The sequence below is a fragment of the Bubalus bubalis genome, chromosome 9 (genome assembly GCF_019923935.1).
Source record: "Bubalus bubalis isolate 160015118507 breed Murrah chromosome 9, NDDB_SH_1, whole genome shotgun sequence".
Taxonomy (NCBI): Eukaryota; Metazoa; Chordata; class Mammalia; order Artiodactyla; family Bovidae; genus Bubalus; species Bubalus bubalis.
Genome location: NC_059165.1, coordinates 86,492,348 through 86,518,763, shown reverse-complemented (window position 1 = coordinate 86,518,763; position 26,416 = coordinate 86,492,348). Strand labels below are relative to the sequence as shown.

Here is a 26,416-nt window from a genome sequence, read left to right as displayed (position 1 = left end):
TTCATAAAGATGGTTCAAAATATGTAAATAAATGTGATACACCACATTAACGAAAGAAAAGACAAAAATCACATGATTGTCTCAATAAATGCAGAAAAAGCAAGACAAAATTCAACATCCATTCACAATAAAAACTCTTACCAAAGTGGGTATAGTGGGAACATGTGTGTGTGTGTGTGTGTGTGTGTGTGTGTCGGGGTAGGGGGGGGGGCGGGGGGTGGCGGCGCTCAGTCTCAATAAATGCAAAAAAAGCATTTGATAAAATTCAACATCCACTCATGATAAAAACTCTTACCAAAGTGGGTATAGAGGGAGTGTGTGTGTGTGTGTGTGTGCGTGCTCAGTCGTGTCCTACTGTTTGTAACCACATGGACTGTAGCCCACCAGGCTCCCCTGGCCATGGGATTTTCCAGGCAAGAACACTGGAGTGGGTTTAGAGGGAACACATAAAAACATAATAAAAGCCATTTATGACAGACCCACAGACAATAAATAACTGTGAAAAGCTAGAAGACTTTCCACTACAATGTGGAACAAGATACAGATGCCCATTTCCACCACTTCTATTCAACACAGAATTGGAAGTCCTAGGCACAGCAATCAGAAAAGAAAACATAATGAAAGGTATCTAAATTGAATGGAAGAGGTAAAATGATCACTTATGCAGATAACATGATATTATACATAGAAAACGCTGAAGACTCCAAACAAAAACTACTAGAATTGATAAATGGATTCAGTAATGTAGCAGGATACAAGATAAACCATAGAGAAATTGGTTGCATTTCTTTACACTAACAATGAAACAGCAGAAAAGGAATGTAAACAAGCAATCCCTTTTAAAATTGCATCAAAAAATAAAATAAAATACTTAGGAATAAACCTGACCAAGAAGGTGAAAGAGTTATATACTGAGAACTACAAAACATTAATAAAGGAAACTGAAGATGATTCAAAGAAATGGAAAGCTATCCTGTGCTACTGGATTAGAACAATTAATGTTGTTAAAAGGCCCATACTACCCAAACAATCTATAGATTGAACATAATTCCTATCAAATTACCCATGACATTTTTCATAGAAGTAGAAAAAATAATCCTAAAGTGTACCTAAAAGATCCAGACTTGTCAACACAATCCTTAGTAAAAAGAATAAAGCAGGAGGTATAATACTCCCAAATTTCAGACAATACTACAAAGCTATAGTAATCTGAACATCATGGTACTGGCAGAAAAACAGACATATAGAACAATAGAACAGAATAGAGAGCCCAGAAGTAAACCCACATACCAATGGAAAATTAATTTTTGACAAAGGAGGTAAGAATATACCAATGGGCAAGACAATCTCTTCAACAACTGATATTGGAAAAGTTGAACAGCAATGTGTAAATCAATGAAATTAGAACATACCTATACACCACAGACAAAAATAAATTCAAAATGGCTTACAAACTTAAACATAAGACATAACATCCTAAGACTCCTAGAAGAGAACACAGGCAAAACATTCTCTGACATAAATTGTACCAATGTTTTCTTAGGTCAGGCTCCCAAAGAAATAGAAATAAAAACAATGATCAAAAAATGAGACCCAATCAAACATAAAAGCTTTTGCACAGCAAAGGAAACCACCAAAAAAATGAAAAGGCAACCTACAGACTGGGAGGAAATATTTGCAACCATACAACCATATTTGCAAAATACAATACAACCAACAAGGGCTTAATTTCCAAAATAAACAGCTCATACAACTCAGTAATAAAAAAAAAAAGCAAACAACCCAATTAAAAAATTAACAGAGGACCTAGAATACATCTCTAAAGAACACATACAGATGGTCAAAAAGCACAAGAAAAGATGCACATAACTGCTAATTATTAGATAAATACAAATCAAAACGACAATGTGGTAGCACATCCAATGTGGTAGCCATTAGAATGGCTACCATTAAAAGGTCTACAAATAATAAAAGCTAGAGAGGGTAAGGAAACCCTCCTACACTGTTGGTGTGAATGTAAACTGGTGCAACCACTATGGAAAAAAGTGTAGAGGCTCCTCAAAAACTAAAAATAGAGTTACCATATGATCCAGCGATCTCACTCCTGGGCATATACCCAGACTAAACTATACTACAAAAAGATACACATGCCCCCTATATTTCTAGCAGCACTATTTACAATAACCAAGATATGGAAACAACCTATATGTTCACTGACAGATGAATGGATAAAGAAGATGTGGTGTGTGTGTATGTATATCCACACACATACACACACACAACAGAATATCATTCAGTCATAAAAAAGAATGAAATAATGCCATTTGCAACAACATGGGTGGACCTAAAGATTATCATACTAAGTGAAGTAAATCAGAAAGAGAAAGACAAATACCATATCATTTGTAGATGGAATCTAATATATGACACAAGTGAACTTATCTAAGGAAAGAGAAATAGACTCACAGACACAGAAAACGGACTTGTGGTTGCCAGTGAGGGGTGGGGTAGGAAGGACTGGGAGTTTGGGATTAGCAGATGCAAATCAGTATACACAGGATGAATAAACAACAAGGCCCACTGTATAGCACAGGGAACTATATCCAATATCCTGTGATAAACCATAATGAGAAAGTATGAAGAAAAACATCCATATGTATAACTGAATCACTTCACTGAATGGTAGAAATTAACACAACTCTATAAATCAACTATACTTAAAAAAAAAATTTAAAAAAGAAAACCTATTTTGTATGATTTCATTCCCCTTAAATTGACTGAGATTTACTTTATGATTCAGAATAAAGTGTTATATTGGACTATATCCTTCATGCACTTGAAAAATAAAGTGTGTTCTGGGGTGGTACGGTTAAATGCTCTACAAATGTCAATCAGATCCGTATTCATTCAAATACTACAGAACACTCTGTAGATGATGACAGCTAACTTTTCGCACTGCTCCTCCTTTAGTATTCCTTCTGCAAATTCCAGTTTCCTTGGCCTCTGTTAAACCCAAACCTTTTCTCTTCAACTCACCAAAAGACTCTACCTTTGCTGTCTTTCAGTGCTACAGCCTATATAGCCTCTCTTGGACTGTAAACTGAGACATACACACAGATTCTCCATTTGTTTCTTTTTTCTCAGGGATTACTGCCATGTGCTACCTTTTTCCAACTACCTAAAAAAAACAGATTTCATATATATTTTGTCTCATTTTCTAGTTCCTATTTCATCATGCTGGAACTGGAAGTTCCAGTAGTTTTAAACTATTCTTTATTGCACTTGGATGCGTTTTTAAACTAAATGTTTTATGAAAGTGATAATATATTAAACAGAAAACAATAGATGTGATCTCACCAAAGCGTGATGAGACTGGAGTTCACCTTCTACTCGTAAGATGCCCCTTCATTTTTCTCCAAAACATGAAACACATCAATTCCCAAGAAAATACTTCAGAACTGTGTAGTTCTGGGGAACTCAGTCTTCAGACCACTTCTATGAAGAGTATTAGCTTTGAAGTCAAGAAGACTGGACCTGATTTCCAGGTTCCTTTCTTGGTGACTTAGGGAAACTGTTTAACTTCCTAATCAACAAAATGGGTGCATTATACCTTCCTGACACAATTACTGCAAAAACCAATCAGTAACTCTTAAGATACGCAGATGACACCACCCTTATGGCAGAAAGTGAAGAGGAACTAAAAAGCCTCTTGATGAAAGTGGAAGAGGAGACTGAAAAAGTTGGCTTAAAGCTCAACATTCAGAAAACTAAGATCATGGCATCCGGTCCCATCACTTCATGGGAAATAGATGGGGAAACAGTGCAAACAGTGTCAGATTTTATTGTTTTGGGCTCCAAAATCACTGCAGATGGTGACTGCAGCCATGAAATTAAAAGATCCTTACTCCTTGGAAGGAAAGTTATGGCCAACCTAGATAGCATATTCAAAAGCAGAGACATTACTTTGCCAACAAAGGCCCATCTAGTCAAGGCTATGGTTTTTCCAGTGGTCATGTATGCACGTGAGAGTTGGACTGTGAAGAAGGCTGAGCGCCGAAGAATTGATGCTTTTGAACTGTGGGTGTTGGAGAAGACTCTTGAGAGTCCCTTGGACTGCAAGAAGATCCAACCAGTCCATTCTGAAGGAGATCAGCCCTGGGATTTCTTTGGAAGGAATGATGCTGAAGCTGAAACTCCAGTACTTTGGCCACCTCATGCGAAGAGTTGACTCATTGGAAAAGACTCTGATGCTGGGAGGGATTGGGGGCAGGAGAAGGGGATGACAGAAGATGAGATGGCTGGATGGCATCACTGACTCGATGGACGTGAGTCTGAGTGAACTCCGGGAGTTGGTGATGGACAGAGAGGCCTAGCGTGCTGCGACCCATGGGGTCACAAAGAGTCGGACACGACTGAGCAACTGAACTGACTTGAACTGAGTGCTTAAACGATAGTAGCTATTTTAGGCCTGAAACCTTTTATTTTGGGCCTGAAATCTTTCAATTGATGCAAACAGAAATAGCAGCATCTCCATTTACTGATCTTTATTAATTTCACAGGGGAAAAGGTGAAGATATCACTTGCTTCCTGACCTTGTAGGTATAGTTAGTGGGAGACTCTAGTACCTTTTCTCTTTCTTGCAGGTATACTTCTTATCATTCACTATCTACCATAGCCCTGGCATAGAAAGCTCTCCCAATTTTTCATATATAAAGTTTAAGGATACTTTCAAATTGAATAAAATGAGTAGATTCAAAAGTATTTAAAGGTAAAAAGTATCAGGCATTTTCCAAGACAGATCTGCTCTAAGAAAGTGATACTAAGTTAGGGTTTGTTTTTTATTTGTTTATTTATTTTTGGCTGTGCTGGGTCTCCACTGCAGCTCAGGCTTTTCTCTAGTTGCAGTGAGCAGGGGCTACTCTTTAGTGCACGGGTTTCTCATTGCAGTGGCTTTTCGTGTTGCAGAGCATGGGCTTTAGGGCACATGGGCTTCAGTAGCTGCATTAGTGGACTGAGCAGTTGTTCTGGACTCTAGAGCACAGGATAAATAGTTGTGGCACACAGGCTTAGTTGCTCTGTAGCATGTGGGATATTCCCAGACCAGGAATTGAATTATGCATTGGCAGGCTGATTCTTTACCCCTGAGTCACCAGGGAAGCCCAGATTATTATTTTATTTACAAAAAAAATCACAATCTGTTTTCATTACCTAGGTACATCCTAAAGGGCCTTTAAAATATAATTCAGTTAATAAAAACTAGATTTATATGTATCTATTTGAGCAAGTCATTTATTTTCTAAGACTGTGTAGAAATACTACAAACCAAAAGATTTTGTACATGTAATTTATAAGCTGTAATGTACTTTTAAACCAATGTTATTATCAGTTATAACCATTTATATTTTTCTCTTTTATTTATATTGTATTATTTTTTACCTCTCCAAGACTAATTTATTGAAATCTACTTCAGAACTAAAGGAATCGGAGGAGATATAAGTTTTAACACAGGACTGAATGTGTATCTTCTAGAGGAATAGGTAATGGAAAGAAATGGGAGAAGGATGAAGTAGACAGTCGATTATGCAGTTCCAATATAGAGTCTGATGTATTCTCTCTCTTACAAGCCTATGGTGAGTTATTAATAGGTTCAGAACACGTAAGACCATGTGCCCAAGCACCCCCAAATTGGACACTATGCACTTGTGGAGACTCCACAGCCAAAGGCAAGAACAGCCAAGTTATTAGAACACTTACTAAAATACTACAACTGAGCTAAATATAGGCAAAGGTTTGGAGACATTTTAAACCATATTAATGTGCAGTGTTAGGCTGTCTCCAAGGATGCTTTAGTATCTTAAATCAAAAGCATTTCAAATAAAATAAGGGGCTTTCATAGTCTCAAGCTTAAAACACATTCTTAATATGAATCAGTGAATGTACTTCTTCTCTTGTATCTTTCCACCCAATGACCCCGTTCAAAAGAAGGTCCTGTCAATTCACATAGATATGTAAGCTCTTGAGATCTGACAAGAGTAGGTGCCATAGAAACTAAAAATGCAAAATAAACAATTATGGGAATTGAGTTAGTAATCAAATACTGTATTTCTTTTCTTTTTTTTTTTTTTTAAACTAAAGAACATTTATTTGTTTTTCACCAAGACTTTATCTTGAGGACGTAACTAAACTGCGCCTCCACTCCCCACCCCAACTTGAAGGAGGATTAGTACAGTGGATGTTATAAAACAGGTATGAACAGTTTGAGGGACTGGAACCAACGTTAACTGACAAAAACCAACTTCCATCTAAATCATCATAAAAATGTTTAAGTAAAAAAAAAGGGGGGGCAAAGGGGTTTTCAGATTGAACAAGATCATCACATTTTATCTAATACATTCAATTCTGGGTAGGGTATACCAAAATGGAAACAGGATAACTATAATACAAAACTTCCACTACAGCACACTGCACACACCTGTGTTCCAAGCCCACCCCCGTCCCCCTAATGCTTGCAAACTCAACTATTTCCCAGCCTGTTGGGCCTGTCGACGAAGGAGCACATAGATCTTCTCTTTAATCCAATCTTTGTTATAAGGCTGGTATGTCTGGGTATCAGCTCGGTAAACAAGGCAGCTGAGGTCTGCCAGGTCATCAATAAAATCAAACAACTGGCTGATATCATATGTGATAGAGGGGCTGTTGGGATTCATTCTCTTCAGATGTTCTTCATACATTTTACAAACACCTTCCATACACTCATTCACAGATTCATAGTCAGCGTAAGTTCTGCCTTCTGGCCTCTTGGTAGGCTGTACCAGCAAGATGGTGTGAGACAACGCGCCAAAGTCTCCCGCTGCAGTCGATGCCGACTCCGCGGCCACACACCAATACTGTATTTCTTTAATTCACCATTTCCCCAGCTAAGATTTGGACACAACTTCCAAGTGATATCTATATGTATGTCTTGTTCATTTTCCTCTGAACACTCCAAAAACATCTCTCCTGATAGAATTTTTGGGCTATCACTTTATTCCCTAAAGTTTAGAGTTGATATAAGATTTACAGGAATTCGGTTCAACCCTGACAAAGCAGAAGAAATTTAAGCACATTTGAAAAAACAAACTATAAAGGTTTCCTGTCTACATCTCTCTGTATTATTATTCAAAACCAAAGATTTCAATGAACCATTTGGATATCATTCCCTTTTACTTTCTGAGCTGTTTTTCTAGGATAGCAGCACCATTAGGCCTTCATAAGTGTTCACTTCCTAAAATGACACCAGTTCCCCATTTGCTTTCATATCAAATTTCATCAGTCCTAAGATGCTATCAGTGTTATGACACAATCCTAATGTTAAGAGTTGCTAAAATGTGGAAAGGAATCTACTGGAATTAACAAAATACTTTAGTAGCCTTCTGTGTAATATTATTAAATTAATATCTAATAGATAACTATTTAAGGGACTTTATTTCCCTAACATTTTCCCAATCATGATTGCTACAGCTGGCAGGCATCTCTCCAAAGTCACAATAACAGAGAAAGCCTACTGCTTTGGTTTTTAATAAAAGGTACAATTTTAGGAAAATGTAAGATACACACAACTGTATATAAAATAAATGATTTTTGTTATTCATCTATTTTTTACATAGTAGGACCTACTGTATAGCACATGGAATTATATTCTATATCCTGTAATAACCTATAATGGAAAAGAGTCTGCAAAAAAAAATCACTGAATCACTTTGTGGTACACTTGAAACTAACACATTGTAAATCAACTATACTTCAAAAACTAAAAAAATAAAAATATAGCTATTAAGCAAAAAAAGTGCAATTTTAGAATTTGGGGCTGTTTAAACACACACAATAATTTGTATACAATTTACATTTAGAGAATAACTCCAAAAATCTGTGACTAAAATCTATTTCCTGAAAAGGTTGATTTGGATTTGTTTGTATTTATTTGTTAACTTGATTTGAACCATGAACCTACAACTTTGGTGTTTTTCAAAGTAGTGGAATATATGAAACAATACTTGAGTCTTACATCCTCATACCATACACAAAAATAAACTCAAAATGACTTAAAAATTTAAATATGAAACATAAACTCCTAGAAGAGGACACAGGCAAAACATTCTCCAACATAAATTGTACCAATATTTTCTTAGATTAGTCTTCCAAGGCAATAGAAATAAAAGCAAAAATAAGCAAATGGGACCTAATCAAACTTAAAAGCTTTTGCACAGCAAAGGGAACCATCTTTTCATTTTATGAAATGAAAATGAAAAGACAACTTACAGACTAGGAGAAAATATTTACAAATTATATAACTGACAAGAGTTTAATTTCCAAAATATACAAACTCAATAATAACTCAAAAACAAGAAAACAAACAATCCAATTAAAAAAAGACACAAGGCCTAAATAGACATTCTTTGAAGAAGACATACAGATGACCAAATAGCACATGAAAAGATGCTCAACATTGCTAATTATGAGAAATGCAAATCAAACCTTCAGTGAGGTATCACCTCACACCAGTCAGAAAGGTCATCATTAAAAATTATACAAATAATAAATGCTGAAGAGGGTGTGGAAAGAAGGGAACCCTCCTACACTATTGACAGGAATGTTAATTGGTGCAACCACTATGGAAAACAGTATGAACATACCTCAAAAACTAAAAATAGAGTTACCATATGATCCACAACCTCAATCCTGAACATACCTCTGGACAAAAATATAATTTGAAAAGATACATGCACTGAAATGTTCACAGCAGCAATACTTAGAATAGCCAAGACATGGAACCAACAAAAATGCCCATCAACGGAGGAATGGAGAAAAAAGGTGCAGTACATACTTACAATGGAATACTATTCAGTCATTAAAAAACAGTGAAATAATACCATTTGCAGCAACATGGATGGACCTAGAGATAATCACACTAAGTGAAGTCAGAGAAAGACAAATATCATATGATATCACGTATATGTAGAAACTAAAATATGACAGAAAATGACTTATTTAGTTACAAAACAGAAACAGGCTCACAGACATAGAGAACAGACTCATGATTGCCAAGGGGAAAATTGCGAAGTGGGAGAGTAAACTGGGAGTTTGTGATTAACATATGTAAACTACTATACACAGAATGGATAAACAAGGGCCCACTGTATAGCCCAGGGAACTAACTATATGGAAAAGAAAATAAATAAACAAAAGAAAAAGAAGAAAGAGAAGTCACTTAGTCATGTCTGACTCTTTACAACCCCATGGACTGTAGCCTGCCAGGCTCCTCCGTCCATGGGATTCTCCAGGCAAGAATACTGGAGTGAGTTGCCATTTCCTTCTCCAAGGGATCTTCCTGACTCTGACATCAAACCTGTGTCTCCCACACTGCAGGCAGACTCTTTACTGTCTGAGCCACCAGGGAAGCCCATGGAAAAGAAATATAAGTAAATAAAGAAGCACTTAAATAGAATACTTAAAAAAATCAGAGTTTGATGTGTTTTCATGTCCTAATCCTACAGACACTAATAAGTCTTTATAATTTACTATTTTGTATGCTTTATTTATATCACTCCAAATGAGTGACTTTGAGTATCTGTTCTCATAAATTATTTATGAATTTTAAAGCATGTCCACTATCAGGCTATCAGTAGCTAATGTTACCCCTTAGTAGTCAATGGAATATTGAAAAATATCCCCTAATGAATGCTGAGATAGTAATTTTCAGGTAGCAGAAAAATCATCTGTATTGTTTATAAGATGGAAACTCTTCCCAAATTTATCTTTAAACACAAGCCCTATCAAAGTCCCAGCAGATGCTTCACAGATTCTGACAATCTGGTCCCCAAATTTATACAGAAATGCAAAAGATCCAGAATAGACAAAAAAAACTTTTACAAAGGAAACCAAGTTGAATTTCCCCAAATAAAAATATAAAGCCTCTTAAATCAAGGGAATATGGTATTAACATAAGGATAAACATATAGATTAAAAAAAACAGTGTTAATTGTACAAAAGTAAACTCATTTATGATCGACTTTTGACAAAAGTTCTCTGGTATTTTATGAGGAAAGGATGGTCTTTTCACAAAGGGTGCTGAGAGAAAACTGAATATGCATATACAAAGAGATTAATTCAAACTCTTATCTCACATCATTTACAAAAATTAACTCAAAATGCATCACAGACCTACATTTAATAACCAAAATTATGGAAGAAAACATAAGAGAAAGCCTATGTGACCTGGAGTTAGACATACAGTTCTTGGTTACAACACTAAGAGTACATTCCATAAAAGGAAAAAAAAAAAGATATTGGACTTTTTCAAAATCTATAAAAATTATCTTTGAAAGACATCTTTAGGAAAATGAACAGAAACCTCTATAGACATGAGAACAATCTACATCTGACAAAGGATTTTACAACTAGAGTATACAAAGAACTCTGAAAACTAAACAGAAAGACGAAAATTTTTTAAAAACCAATTTAAAACTGGCAAAAGACATCACCAAAGACAATATATGAATAGCTATGAAAAGGTACATTAAAATCTCCTCAACATGGTTATTAGGAAATGCAAATTTAAATCACATTACCATTGCACAGCCACAAAAATAGTTTTAATCAAAAAGAGATAATAAAAAGTTTTGATGAGGATGTAGAAAAACTGGAATCCTAATAATTGCTGGTGAGAATGTAAACAGGTGCAATATTTTGTAAAAGAATTTGGCAGTTTCTTAAAATATTAAACATTAACTTTACCATATGACCCAGCAATTCCACTCCTAGGTACCTATCCAACAGGAATGAAAATATGTATCTACACAACGACTTATACATATTTGTGTATCATTCATAATAGCAAAAAAGTAGAAACAATCAAATGCACATCAAGTGACAAATGAATAAAGAATGACTTACGATTCAGCAAAAAAAAAAAATGAACTAATGATCCATGCTACCACAAGGATGAACCTCAAACATATTATGCTAGGTTTAAGAAGCCAGACACAAAAGACCAAATTTTATATGATTTAACTTACATGAAATGTAAAAGTAAATCTATAAAAGAAAAAGCAGATGAATAGCCGCCTGGGACTAGGGGTTGGAGCAGAATGACTGCAAATGGCTATGAGGGACACCTCTGGGGTGAAAGAAATGTTGTAAAACTGAATTGTGGAGATGGTTGTGAAGTTCTGTAAACAGACAAAAAAGTCACTGAGTTGCATATTGGGATGAATTTATGGTATGTAAATTGTACCAGAAAAAAGATATTGCGTGGGAAGCATTCACATATCCTTTAGAATTGTCACATGTTAAATAATGATTTGTCCTAGAAAAATCAGCTTGACATATTCATGAATCTATCTCACTAATGAGAAATAATTAAGTTTTACTTAGAAAAATTTCTGTGTAGGAACTTTCATCATAAAATGCTAATACTCTCAAAAACATTACTAATTATAACCATCTATTTTGAAGTGACAAAATTCTAACTGGAAATCTACACAGACATGCAATTATCCATGTTAGTAATAACATGGGGCATTAAATAATTAAATTTTAAAAGAGAGATACTTCCACAATGAATTACTCAGACTTATACTTTGCTAAGTGTATGTAAACATAATTGTTATTCCCACAATAAATTACTCAGACTTTCCATTTTGTTGTAATAAACTACTGAGGTTCTATTTATCCATAAGCACACATCCAGACAACAACAGGAAGACCCTATGCTATTTATACATAAGTTCCTGTCCATAATTGAACTGCCTATCTTTGAACTGGGCATGCTAAAATATTTGCTGGTAACATAATACATTTATAATGGAAATGTACCTATCACATTTTAGTTGCTCTTACATGCATTCAATTACAAATTATAATAGTGATAGCGATAGTGAAGTTGCTCAGTCGCGTCCGACTCTGTAACCCCATGGACTGTAGACTGCTAGGCTCCTTTGACCATAGGATTTTCCAGGCAAGGATACTGGAGTAGGTTGCCATTTCCTTCTCCAGGGGGTCTTCCCGACCCAGGGATCGAACCCAGGTCTCCTGCATTGCAGGCAGTCACTTTACCATCTGAGCCACCAGGGAAGCCCACACGCCCGTTTTAATAGCTTATGGCAGATATCTGGAGCCAACTGAATGAATAGAGATACACAATTTGCACTAATCACATTAGCTGATATAATTATCTGCCTGGCCACTCGGCATGGTAATGGTTTTTGACTGTTAACCCTAATGAGTTTTACAGGACTCTTAACATCCAAATTCTTGCATTGTGAATAAGTAGATAAGATATGTTAGGTTACTTTTGCCATTTGAGATAGTTTACCACTGAATCCTCATACATCTTCAAAGTGTCTTAATCTAACTACACTGCTTTGCCATTCCAGTGCAGATAATCTCTCAAAAAGAGTTTCCAATTTTCTCATGTACTTTTTAATATTCCTCTACAATATGCTTCAGTCTTCATTTAGCCACATCTAAACTTGGTGGTATCTTAGGTCCTTTTCACTCTGAAGATATGTTTCTTCCTTTATTTCTAATAAATTTCATTTTATTACAGAAGCCAGAATAAATCTCATGCTTTTCTTGGAAGAAAAGCTATGACAAACCTAGACAATGTTTTAAAAAGCAGAGACATTACTTTGCCGACAAAGGTCCCTATAGTCAAAGCTATGGTTTTTCCAGTTAGTCACGTATGGATGGGAGAGTTGGACCATAAAGAAGACTGAGCACCAAAGAAGTGATGTTAGTGTGTTATAACAACACAATTTTATCTGCTTAGAGTTCTTTAGGATAGAAGTCCTACCCAGGTCTTGCTGGGCCAAAGTAAAGGTGTCAGCAGGGCTATGTTCCTGTTTTTTTTTGTTTTGTTTTGTTTTGCATTTTTTTTTTTTTAATTTTATTTTATTTTTAAACTTTACAAAATTGTATTAGTTTTGCCAAATATCGAAATGAATCCGCCACAGGTATACATGTGTTCCCCATCCTGAACCTTCCTCCCTCTTCCCTCCCCATACCATCCCTCTGGGTCGTCCCAGTGCACCAGCCCCAAGCATCCAGTATCATGCATCGAACCTGGACTGCAACTCATTTCATACATGATATTATACATGTTTCAATGCCATTCTCCCAAATCTCCCCACCCTCTCCCTCTCCCACCGAGTCCATAAGACTGATCTATACATCAGTGAACTTTTGCTGTCTCGTACACAGGGTTGTTGTTACCATCTTTCTAAATTCCATATATATGTGTTAGTATACTGTATTGGTGTTTTTCTTCCTGGCTTACTTCACTGAGGCAACTTGTTTCATACATGATATTATACATGTTTCAATGCCATTCTCCCAAATCTTCCCACCCTCTCCCTCTCCAACAGAGTCCATAAGACTGTTCTATACATCAGTGTCTCTTTTGCTGTCTCGTTCTAGAGAAGGAACCGTTCCTTTCTAGAGAAAGCTATGGTTTTTCCAATAGTCATATGTGGATGTGAGAGCTAGAACATAAGGAAGGCTGAGCACTGAAGAAGTGACGCTTTTGAACTGTGGTGCTGGAGAAGACTCTTGAGAGTCCTTGGACTGCAAGGAGATCAAACCAGTCAATCCTAAAGGAAATCAATTCTGAATATTCATTAGAAGGACTGATGCTGAAGCTCCAATACTTTGGCTATCTGATGAGAAGAACTGACTCATTAGAAGAGACCCTGATGCTGGGAAAAACTGAAGGCAGGAGGAGAAGGGGATGACAGAGGATGAGATGGTTGGATGGCACCACTAATTCAATGGACATGAGTTTGAGCAATCTCCAGGAGATAGTGAAGGACCCAGAAGCCTGGCATGCTGCAGTCCATGGAGTCACAAAGAGTCAGACACGACTGAGCAACTGAACAACGTATTATCCATAAAACTGTTGAAATAATTCAGTTCTATTTACTTCTAAATTCTAAAATAGGAAGTAAGTTTCAACTTCTGAATACTTTTTCACCTAAAGAGTAGAAAAACGTTCATACTAGCATTTAGGTCCCATTATATCATCTCCCAACTAGTTCACACTTATAGACTATTGAATAACTGAGTCATAAAATCCTATCTAGCTCAATGGCATCTGAGTGGGTTCCTGGAAAGATGTTAAAGCAAGGACAGGAGGTATCCAAGTTTACTATAACTGGAGGTAAAAGAGTATTAAAATTCATTCAACACACAGAGGATATGAAGTTTGATGCATGCAAATCCAGTCCTTAAAGCTCCTGAGCTCTGGAGTTTTTAGAGCCACTAGCGTGGCTGCCCTCAAATTTGAGCTTGTATAATAATTACCTTGGATTTTTATAAAATACATTTCTTAGTTTTGAGGCTCAATCTGGGCTTCTGATTTTTAAGTGGAGAATTTCCAGCCCCTAGTACCTCTCCCCAAAGCCATGATCTCGATCCAGGTGTTTGCACACCAGACTTTAAAAAACAGGGCATCAAGAAGTATGAGCCAAAAGCTGATGGTGTGGGCTTACTGCAGAAAGTGGTCATAAATTTTAGGTGAAGCCAGGCAGAGGGAAGAGGAAAAATCTGGAGTGAAAGATCTTCAAATGCTTCTGAAGGAAAAAAAAATATTTAGGTCTTACTTTTTAAATTAGAAAGCTGTAAGAAAGCAGAAGCTGCTTAAATAAAGCTAAAATTGGCCTGTGCTCCTCAGCTCCATTCCCTGATCATCTGAGTTAAAGCCGAAACAGTTAATAATTTATTGCAGATATATAGACGTTAATTATGAAATGAAATCAGCTGGAAAAGGCAAGCACTAAACTATCTAATTCCCAAGGGCCTTTCTAACACCACCATGCAATAATGCTGTACGAATATCTGGGTAGCATTGAAATGGCTGAGCTCCCATTTTCTCACTTCTCTCAGTCGAAGGCTTGGCATTAGAATAAAGATGAGATGGAGACAAGATGATGTGCTCACAACGGCTGCACCCTAAATGCACTCTGCATCAAATTATGGTCCTCACTTGGCTGAGGAAATCTTAAAATTTCCTTGCAGGAAACATCCTCCCCCCCAAAATAATAATCCAAGAGGGACTACTGGTTCTCCCATCGCTTTAAAACCCATCAAGGTTACTTCACTAACTCAATACGGTTCCCATCTATCAGGAACCTGGAACTCCTCTGATAGTTATTATTTTGCGAACACAAAGCCATAAAACCATCTGGGTAAAAATGTAACTGTAATTAAGCGGAAACATTCAATTGTGCATGAGCTCAATAAAAATGTGCTCTGTTTTAGTACTGCATAAAAAGTGTTTTAAGACGGCTACTCAGAATTTCCTGAATTTAAAAAGGTATACTACTTTTATGATTCAGCCAATAAATTTCAAGTAAGTGTATATTCATATTAAATATTATCAAATAAACAAATACTATTAAACAGACAAAATTTCTTCTCACAAAACTGGTCCATGCCTGAAGTCTCTTAGGGCCCTAAGACATAGATTAACATATGATTAGAGGGGTTATTAACTTTTAATGTATAATATTGCTTTTTCCATCAGCACAATGAGTCTTCTTACTAGAATTCACTGTATCACTTTCTTAAAAAAGACCAGAGTATCTGCATTTGGCCACTCTAAGTATAGAAACTTCTTCCAGTGTCACTGTCAACAGAAACATGATCACCCATGGCGTTCTAACTTTTAAACTGGAAAATCATAGGATGTCTTAAGGAGATGTGCATTTACAGTTGATAAAACACTGAACACTAAGTCAAAGAACTGTGCAAAAGACAGGCAGGACAAGTTGAGGCAAAGTGACGGTTCCTTAAAAACTATAAAGACCTTGAAACAAGGAACGATGCTGCAATGAATAGGCTTATATATAAATCTTTTGCTTATATGTGAATATTCCTCTAACACTGATTCCTACAATTGCTGAAATATAAGCATGTCCAAAATTTAAATACATACAAGATCTACCCAATTTACTTCCCTACAATGTATAAGTTTGTGTTCCCCAAGCATGCCCACTGGATATTATTTATCTTCATAGTCTGTGCCAATCTATGAATCAAAAACGGTTACTGAAGAAATTTTCTCTCCCTGCTTCCCTATACATTTGAAAAAACAGTGAATTTCCATTCAATATTTATATTTCCTTTTCGGCATATTCACTTATCTATGGATGGTAAGATTACAGATGACTTGTAAATTTATGTATTTTTTAAACTGTCTCTACTCAGCTTGTAGTATTTTGTCATTAGCCTTTCTTTTTAAAATACTAATAGAAAAAGAGCCTGGAATTAGAAATGAAAAAGACCAAAAACCTAACAAAAAATGAGTAGAAGAATATGAACACAAAATTTACAGGATAGAAAATGAGAAAAAAATGTGGAGATGGTCAGTCACACCATAATACAAAAACATGCAAATTAAAACTAGTTTGAGATAACTTCATTTCTTTGCCTATTAGATTTTACAAGGATCAAAATGTTTAATAATACCCATGCTGGTGACAGCATATGTGAAAGATGGACTCTGGTTCTCTGCTGACCTCAGAAAGTAAAGCAGCACCCACCTCCATGGGGTGCAATCTGGCAATTTTGCCCCAAAATACCAACACACATGCCCTTTAACAAGGTTATACATGACGTAGGCAAAATGGCATAGCTACAGAGTCCTATTTATTTAGCACTGATCATAGCAGGAACATACTGGAATCAATCAAATACATAGCCACACTGAACTGATTAAGGTGATTATGGCATATTTCTGTAGTCAGATACAACAGAACAACTAAAAAAGAAAGAAGATTCTCTTTACGCACTCATATGTGATAATCTTGCCTGTCAGTGCGTGTGTGTATAAATGTGGCTTTACAAAGCTCTTTATATATACCTTTTATTCATTTACGAATCAATTACCTCTGAATCACACAATAGAAAGTATTATAATAACCCTGGTCACCTCTGGAGTGACTGAGTGAGTGAAAGTCGCTCAGTCGTGTCTAACTCTTTGCGACCCCATGGACTATACAGTCCATGGAATTCTCCAGGCCAGAATACTGGAGTGGGTTGCATTTTCTTTCTCCAGGGGATCTTCCCAACCCAGGGATCGAACCCAGGTCTCCCACATTGCAGGCAGATTCTTTACTAGCTGAGTCATAAGGGAAGGAATACTGGAGAACAGGCTAATCCTTTCTCCAGGGGATCTTCCCGACCCAGGAATTGTACAGGGCTCTCCTGCTTTGCAGGTGGATTCTTTACCAACTGAGCTATCAGAGAAGCCCGGTCACCTCTGGAACGGGATACTAATAACCGGGGAAAGGGTTTTAGAGGAAGATTGTTTTGTTGCATAACTTTTTGGAGGTGCTGTGTGGTAAAGTCTCGGTCCTTACAATTTTGAAAATGAGTTTATTCTCCCTTTAAAAACCTAAGTGGCAGTTTGGCTGAATCCAGGATTCAAAATCACATTTCCTCAGAAATCTGAAGCTATCAACTCATGACCTTCTCACATCCAGCATTACTAATTCAATCTCTCATATCAACTTCATACATTTTAATGTAGATAACCTTTCCTTTACTAAACACATAGAATTTTTCTCTTTCTCTTTGACTTTCTAATATTCTGCCACAATGAGTCTAGGTTTGGGTCTCTATTTATGCTACTCTGAGTTCAATGGTTGATCCTTCCATCTGAAGGTGTGCAACCTCCTTTATCTCTGGGGCAAATTTGATTGACATCATAGAAAGCTCTTACCCTCTACCTAACCAACACAGGTTCCATCAGCTAATTCACCTCAAATCACTGAATGAATTAACATATGCAATATGCTCAACGCTCACAGCAATTAATTCCTCCCTCGTCTTGCTGCACACAATTACTCCCACCAGTCAGCATTGTGTTCACCAAGAATCAACTATAGTTGTTTGAACACATATTCACAACATTTAGTAATCACATAATTTAATCAAACCCTAAATACTAACGTCTGGGAAATAGAAGTGCAAAACATGTCTTTGATTTCATGAAAGTTCTGGAAAAACCAGAGAAAGATTAAGTGGCTTAAAAAAAAAGTGCTATAATTTTGTTTGGGATGAAACTGTACAGGATTTGGAAGTTTCAAATGTCCAGGGTTCTACACAGAAATTGCCTTGCATTTGTCTTTTAATTTTTATTCCAAATATAGCAACCTATATTGGAAAATGGTTTTGGCGCATGGTGAGTAAGGCTCACCTGGAGTACCAGTCAGCTGACCTACATTCAAAGGCATAGTATCTGGCCTCACACCCAAAGATTAGCTAATGAATGTATATTCTGGTGATTTATGTTAGAATCAAATGTTTAGGGCTCATTTGTATGCATTTTAAAAACTCTATCCTTTAGCTTACTTTCTTAAATTAACTCCCACCAAAGAAATTTGGACCATCTAGATCTGATTCATGGCTTACAACTTTTCTTTTGTATTTTGCATCCATTTGTCCTTTATATTCTATTCTGGGATAATTTCTAGGTTTGCCTTCTATGTCACAAACTTACTTATCAGTTCATCTATATAATTTTTATTTCTAATGATCATATAATGTGAGTTCTGTTGTATCTAATCATTTTTTATGGACAGCACTGGTCCTGGATTTTATCCCAAGCATGCTAAGTAGCCTCAGTTGTGTCTTTTTTTTTTTTAATTGGAGGCTAATTACTACACAATATTGTAGTGGTTTTTGCCATACATTGACATGAATCAGCCATGGGTGTACATGTGTTCCCCATCCTGAACCCCCATCCTACCTCCCTACGCATCCCATCCCTCTGGGTCATCCCAGTGCACCAGCCCGGAGCACTTTTTGTGACGCTATGGACTATGGCCTACCAGGCTCCTCTGTCCATAGGATATATATCCCTTCTTATATTTCAGTTAAAGTATGCTATGTCATCTATTAAGATTGTTGCTCCGTGGTTTTAATCAAGCAGTTTGATGACCCTCTTTTATATGATTTCTTAAGAGTGTGATATTCATAGGTGTCAGCTCCTCTCTTTATGGTTTCCTGTTCACCCATCTGTTGTTCACCCAGCTTGCCTCTAGTTATTTGGAGAGCCACGTGGGACCATCTACTGGATGCAGGAAGCCAATGGCTCAGGTTCTGAGAGTGGAGACTGTCTGTCCTCTGGTATCATGTACATGTCAGGAAAGCTCTACCTCTGTTCTCTCCGCTCTTGCCCAGGGACACACATTTGGCCTCTGTTGCTTGGCGCAACTAGATGGCAGACAAGCCCAGGAGGGTTGCTATCCCAGGGTCCCCTTCCGTTCATGGCCTTCTCTGTCCCCATGTGTGCAGCAGCACCTCTGCCATACCTGCCACCATTCACACATGTTCTCTAATACCTATATGTTTTCAGGTTTTTGAATTTACTCTCTTATGTAAATCAAAGTATTCTGAGCTATGGCAAGTTTAGAACACATATTTGGGAGCATCCTTTTTGGACAAGGAGCTTCACCAAGTACCAGTACAGAAATAGGAGAGGAGGGTATGATCCACAGTTTGCAGTCTTTCAGGAGATATTCAAAATTTATGATGTACTGATGGCATTCTTTTCAAATACTGCTTTAGATTTATTTAGAATATATTGTCTCTGTCATTCCTAAGGTTTGTCTTGAACAAAGTCACTGGATGTGTGAAACTAGTCTGCAATCTTACTTTTTCATTTGGATACTGATTCTACTTCTAGTCCAGTTCTCCTGGATCTGCACTATTCTTTCCCCGTCCTCATACCCTCCTCTCCTATTTCTGTACTGGTACTTGGTGAAGCTCCTTGTCCAAAAAGGATGCTCCCAAATATATGTGTTCTAAACTTGCCATAGCTCAGAATACTTTGATTTACATAAGAGTGTAAATTCAAAAACCTGAAATTTACACAGGACTGCAGATTTTGTATCAAGAGCTTTTCAGAACAACTACTATGTAAAACCCTAAACTTATAAAACTCCAAATTTAAGGTTTAGTACTTACTCTTTATCATTCTGGGAAAATAATCTAAATATTACTGAGAGCCATTTCAATAGTTCATTTAAAGAGAATCATAGGCAAGGAATGCACTGATCTAGTTTATCTTGGCCCAGTGCTGAGGTGTGCTTTTTTTTTTTTTAAGTGTTAATTTTGAACAAACATGATTTTTTCAGTCTTTCACAGAATTTAATTTGTTGCTTTCTTGTACTTTTTTTTAGAGATTACTATTTAAAACAGAATACACTGCCATATGCATAGTTTTATTTAGTGACTTTTACTGGTTGTCTCTAAAAACTAGATATCTTACAACGTTCTGAAAATGAAGAGATCAAGAACAAGAGAGTATCACATAGCACTTGGGACATTCCTACATTTGTACGTAACTCAACCTACTTTATTTCCCTATTTATATTTGTGACTGGCAAGCCAGACTGGGATCTCCTTGAAACATACTAAGCCTTCCTCATCTTCTTTTTGTATTCTCTTTGTATACCATGCCTTGCTCAAAAGGGTCGTTCAATAAATGTTTAATTATGTATTATTATTAATGTGCTCATTAGATCTAATATATGGCTCAAATAAGATTATTTTTCAATATTAGAGACTAATGTGTGTGTTCAGTCACTCAATCATGTTAGACTCTTCACGACCCCATGGACTGTAGCCCTCCAGGCTCCTCTGTCCATGGGATTCTCCAGGCAAGAATACTGTAGTGGGTTGCCATCTCCTCCTACAGGGGATCTTCCAAACCCAGGGATCGAACCCAGATCTCCTGTGTCTCCTGCTTTGTAAGGCAGATTCTTTACCATGGTACCACATGGGAAGCCCCCATTAGAGACTAATAAGGGAAAATAAATCATAAGAACATGTCATACATTAAGTGATAGATACACAATTTGTGCTTTTTATAAATAGGGGAAATGGGATCCGGAAACATTAAGTACTTAGTAGAAGCAATACCAGAACCTATAACCAAAATCTCCATTCAACCACTTTTCCCTTCACAGCACAAGTTAGATTGATATTTGGAGAATGAATTGGCCAGTCATAAATACTCACCACTCTGCAAGAGTTGATAACTCTTTCCTTAATGATCTATTTCCTTTTCATAGAGACTTTTGCTGCTGCTGCTGCTAAGTCGCTTCAGTCCTGTCTGACTCTGTGCGACCCCAGAGACAACAGCCCACCAGGCTCCCCCGTCCCTGGGATTCTCCAGGCAAGAACACTGGAGTGGGTTGCCATTTCCTTCTCCAGTAGAGACTTTTAGAACCTTTCAAATATGTAATAATCCAAAAGGTGTTGAAGAATTCAGGCACAAGTGGAAAAAATTCACTATTGAGCGAGGGGAAAGGAAAGTATACTTCCTGATTTACTCTTCTTCATGTAACTGACAACCAGAAAGCTTTTACTGAGAAGAAACTGGTGCAAACTAAAGGAGTTGCATTTAAAAAGAATGCTGCTGCTGCTGCTAAGTCGCTTCAGTCGTGTCCGACTCTGTGCGACCCCATAGACGGCAGCCTACCAGGCTCCCCCATCCCTGGGATTCTCCAGGCAAGAACACGGGAGTGGATTGCCACTGCCTTCTCCAATGCATGAAAGTGAAAAGTCAAAGTGAAGTTGCTCAGTCGTGTCCGACTCTTAGCGACCCCATGGACTGCAGCCCACCAGGCTCCTCTGTCCATGGGATTCTCCAGGCAAGAGTACTGGAGTGGGGTGCACCTTCATATAAAGACATCAGGATGCCTCACATTAGAATTACTGGATCACAGAATTTTGGAAACAGAGAGGAACAACAATGTAGTCCTATAATAATCAACAGTTGAACAGAAAAGGCCCAGGCTCTAGCAGACAAGATGTTTGAGGTCTGCTCTCACCTGACAGTTTAGGATCACTTCCCCTTATTGCACTTTCTGGCCTCCTCAGAGGAAACATGTTTTGTGTGTTGTTTTTTTTTTACCCCCACTCCCTTGATAGGCTCTACATTTTCACATCACTCAGTCTCTTCCCTCTATCCTCAGCATTCCCAGCCCTTCCGTGCCTGGAGAAATTCGGCTTCTCCTACTTCAAAATCCACTGAACCTCTATTTCCCTTGGGAAGCCTTCCCAAACTCCCCAAGCATGACTTAGCCTCAGGCATACATTTGATTTATCATGCTGGTATGTCACTGTTTCATGACTACTTATATCCTATCTACTTGTATATGATGTTCTAATCTGCAAGCCCCTAGAATATATTTAGCATGCAGGAAAATTCTCATTCTATCATCCAATTTTAATTAAATCATCAGATACTCTCATTTTACTTATGAAAACTGGATCCCAGAGAGGTAAGAGACTTGTCAATCATCAGGGAATAGGCCAATGTCAGAGCTCAGATAACAAATTATGTTTTCTTTTTCCTAATCCACCCTCAAAGGGAAAGGGCTGGCATAGTGGAGTCTAGAGTAACAAACCTACCCTTCTTGGCTATTTGCCTAACTTTTTACTCCAAGTCTGACTGCTACACTTTATTTCTGGTGAAGTCAGTTTTCCTCAACAACAAAGACTTCCCAGTTCAAAATACATATATGTGGCTAATAGGAAAAGTGAGTAAAAGTCCAACATGATAAACAGGGAGGTATGTCAAACTCCTATTCAGTCTATGAAAAACCTACTCATAATTGTAACTTTGCTCCTCTAAGGATGGAGAGAAGGCATAGTTCATTTGGAAAATCTGACCAAAAGCCCACATTGAACACAGAGAAATGCTTTATCCCCTACTGCTTCTACTGCATCAGGAACTTTCTATATTTAATTATTTAATCCCTGGCCAAAATCCAGTGGACAATGAAATCCCTACAGAATGTCACCCCCAGTGAAGTGTTCAAATATTAGTTCCACAAAAAACATTTTTTAAAGTTTTTCATGTAATTTTTCCATGTCATTTTTTCACTTATGGCTAAAAATGTCCATATATGAATATTCACCATTATGAGCATCTGCTAAAATATAGCCCTATTCAGCATTTTACAATCACTTTTGCTATGGGACCTTAGAAGGGCACAGGTAAAAAATTCCAGTTTCATTTTGTTTGGATTTTAAACCATTTTTTCCATCTCATGGCTTTGGGTGGCTTTGACTGTGCTGATGTCTTCTGCTGTCCATTACTACTGGATTTTTCTCCAAATGAGCAGGTTGCTTTTAGGGAAGTCCTTGTGGATCTCATCAATGGCTCAATTGGAATATCAAAATGAAGACACAAATCACATGGGTGTTTATAATATTTTGCGGATTTTGCCTTAAAGAATTATTAAAGTTTTCAGTGATGACGGCCACACAAGGTGTATGTACTTAACTCCACTGAAATGGACGTATAGCGATGGTACTTCTACGTTGCAAGTTATGTCAACCACAAAGTAAAGGCCAACTTAACAGGAGGTAACAATTATCCCACACCCTGGGTCAAAACAGAGGGGGTGGAAGTCGAATGATAATCTCTATTGTTCAGACAGAGCAAATGGCTTTTATTTTCTAGTTCCAGCTGGCCTCTGAGCCAGGCTCTCAGCCGCGCTACTTTCCTCCCTGGAGTGGAGAAAAAGAAAAGAAACTATGGCCAAATAGTATGTAAACCTTAGAAATGTTAAATCTTAGAATCATAACCCTTCAAGTTCTGATTGGATTCTCCTGTCATCCATTAGTCAGCTGCTCGTGGCCTTTGACTTAACTCCTTCTCCACTCGTTTCTCACAAGAACAGTGAACAGGTGTCCCGTGTGAGCGTGGATGTGTCTAAATTCCAGACAGATGTCAGAATATAACTCCCTAGGGAACTGTTCTGACAACTCTGAAGTAGGACATGAGAAAGGAAAAAAAAAAAAAACTTATAAGATAATAGATGAGAAACTGGAGGCGGAAGCAAGGAGGAGGAGGAGATTGAGCAGTGAACGAACTTGTTATCTTCCAATCTCCTAAAAGACACCACGTGGTGGGCTTATTTTGAAAAGCAGAAACAAAACCAGTGGGAAGGGTTGTAAGGAGACAGTGTTACCTAGTAATTCCAAAAACATTTATAAGCATCCAGCAGAGGGTTATTAATCCATTCAATTAGATTTCGGATTCACTGACTGCCCTGGAGGTGTTCCGTGGGCGCTAAACGGTGGAGACTCGGGTGGTGTAGGCTGGGCGAAGTTCAGGGCGCGCTCTGAACGGGATTAGGTGCAGGCAAATTTGCCTGGTCTACAAGGGGAGAGGCAGGAGTGGCAGCGGGAAGAGGAGAGCTGGGGAAGGAAAGGCGCTTACCAGGCCACCTCCGCAGGTGCTGAAAGAGGCCAGCGAGCCGGGTTGCCGCAGCACAGCCCCGGTGTAGAAGCAGGCGGCGTCATGCGGCGCGGGAGGGCGCGGGGCGGCTGCCTCCCGCGTGGGGATCGGGCCAGGGCCCGGACTCGGCCTCTGTTCCACAGCGAAGCGCGGCGCCAGGAAGCGGCCGTCTCTCCGGAGCAGCAGGTAGAGGTCCCGGGAGAAGGCCGGGATCCGCAGCAGAACCTCGTCGCCGTCCGGCTCTGCTGGCTGGGCTGGGGGCGGAGACGGGGGCGGCGGCTGCCACGAGGCCGGGGCGCCCGGGGACAGGGCGGCAGCCCCGCTAGATCCCCGCGGCAGCTCATGAGACTCGAGCTCCTCATCCTCTTCGCCCCCGGGCGGCGGGGGTCGGGGCCGCGGCTCAGATCCGCCTTCCACAGGCTCCTGGGGCGGCGCCGGGGCCACGGAGCGCACCTCGCGGGAGCTGCTGGCTGCCGGCGCCCGGACGCCTCCGCCGCCCGTGGCTCCGCGCGCCCAGCCTGGGTCCGCGCTGCCCCCGCTGCCGCCGGCCGAGTCCACCGGCTCCCGGCGCCAGAGTGCAGGAAACACGACTTCCCACTCCTCGCGGTCGGGGGCGAACTGCAGCCCTGCGGGCGGGGCAGACAGAAGTGCGGGGCTTAAAGAGCCGCGGTCTCAGTTGCACAAGCATCCCAGAGTTCACACTCCGCACACACACAGGGCTCACGGCTAACGCGCTGGAGACCACCCGTCTAGCCCCTGAAACTTACAACCCCTAAAGTCTGGCGATCAGATTACAGACCCCAGCATTTTCAAAATAAAAGTACGATTATCGGGGCGGGGGGAGGGGAAAAGCGGGGCTGCAAAGTTTGGTGACAGCACTTAGTTGCAGAAAAGAAAACCGGTGCAAAGACTCCAGCACAATTAAAAATTTTCCTTCAGTATCTGACAGAGCAATTTCTTTACTTCCCAGATTTTCTCCAGGTGCTGTAAACGTAGCTTTGCACATATTATTAACTCTCAGGAGAGGAAAACTAAGCATTTCACGTTGTTGAAATGAGGCCACGAGAAGTGCGCTTAGCTCAGGAGCGTGACCCTCTGCCCAGCACCCGCTCTCTGGGTTTTTTTTTTTTTTTTAATTGCTGCCCGCTGACTGAAGCGACTTTGCAGCGGCAGCAGCAGCAAGCCCTGCTCACCGCGCACAGTTGCGCCAGCCCCAGCGACCTGTGCGTTCCTGGTCTCTGGCTGGGGAAGTTGGAAAAGCAAGCCCAAAGTCACGGAAGAACTTACCTGCAACGATCCCATTCGACAGGACCCCCAGCTGGTAGAGGAGGCAGCAGCAGCAGATTTGAGTCAGGCGCATCTCGCGGCTCTTCCCCAGACCGCGCTCCCGGGCCGCGCGCGCGCCTCCTTTTGCGCGATCCACCGCCGGCGCCTCCGCCGCCGCTGCCGCCGCCTCCCGGAGCGCAAGGAGGCCGGGCGGCGAGTTTGCCCAGGCCCTTTGTCTGCCGGGGGGTGGGGTAGGGGGTGCTCTGTGACTCCGAGAGGCTGCCGGAGCACGGCTGGGGGTGGGGTGGGGGAGGAGCGGGGGCAGGCAGCGCCGCGGCCCCGCAGCGCCCCGGCTCCCCGGCGAATTAGGTGAGGAGTCTTATTTTCTGTGTTCTGGATGTCGCAGGAGTTTCCGGAGCCCCTCAGGACAGCCCCGCCACGGTCAGCCGAGAAACGGCAGGCGCAAGGCGGGCAGCGCTGCCTCAGGACTGGCGGAGGACGGCCCCGCGCGGGCAGGAGCGCCGCAGTGTCCGAGCCGAGGCTCGTCGCCGGCACCCGCGCGGAACTGCCAGGGGCTGGTGCCACGGTCCCGGCAGCCGGGCGTGTGCCAAGCTCCGCACCGTCCTCGGGACCGGCTCCGGGATCCCACCCGCCGCGGCGCGGCAGGGAATTTGGAAGGGGATGAGGGGAAGACACTACTCGTGAGGTGGGTGTGGAGAGGATTAAAAAAAAAAAAAAAAAAAAGACTGAGGCAGATCCGACGAGAAAAAGGAACCAAGGGGCGGCCGCCAACCGTGACTTTGCGGGACAAAGATCCCAGAACACTGCACACGTGCTCACACGCGCGGTTGG

The 26,416-nt window shown here is 39.7% G+C and overlaps 2 protein-coding genes across 2 annotated transcripts in view; both read right to left on the bottom strand.

The window, feature by feature from the left end:
* Window positions 1-25,875, bottom strand: part of ADAMTS19 (ADAM metallopeptidase with thrombospondin type 1 motif 19) — a 275,937-nt gene extending 250,062 nt beyond the window's left edge. Inside the window, exons 1-2 of the mRNA XM_006060222.4 lie at window positions 25,586-25,875; window positions 24,281-24,924 (exon numbers count right to left, since the gene is read on the bottom strand). Of these exons, the coding sequence (XP_006060284.3) occupies window positions 24,281-24,924; window positions 25,586-25,658 (717 nt within the window). The 5' untranslated portion in view covers window positions 25,659-25,875. The remainder of the gene's footprint in view (window positions 1-24,280; window positions 24,925-25,585) is intronic.
* Window positions 6,128-14,440, bottom strand: LOC102405084 (enhancer of rudimentary homolog). The gene is made up of 2 exons (XM_044948520.2): window positions 14,425-14,440; window positions 6,128-6,895 (listed from the first exon to the last, which is right to left on the bottom strand). The coding sequence occupies exons 1-2, from the start codon at window positions 14,438-14,440 to the stop codon at window positions 6,519-6,521; spliced, it is 393 nt and encodes a 130-aa protein (XP_044804455.2). The 3' UTR covers window positions 6,128-6,518.
* Window positions 25,876-26,416: the final 541 nt, after the last annotated feature.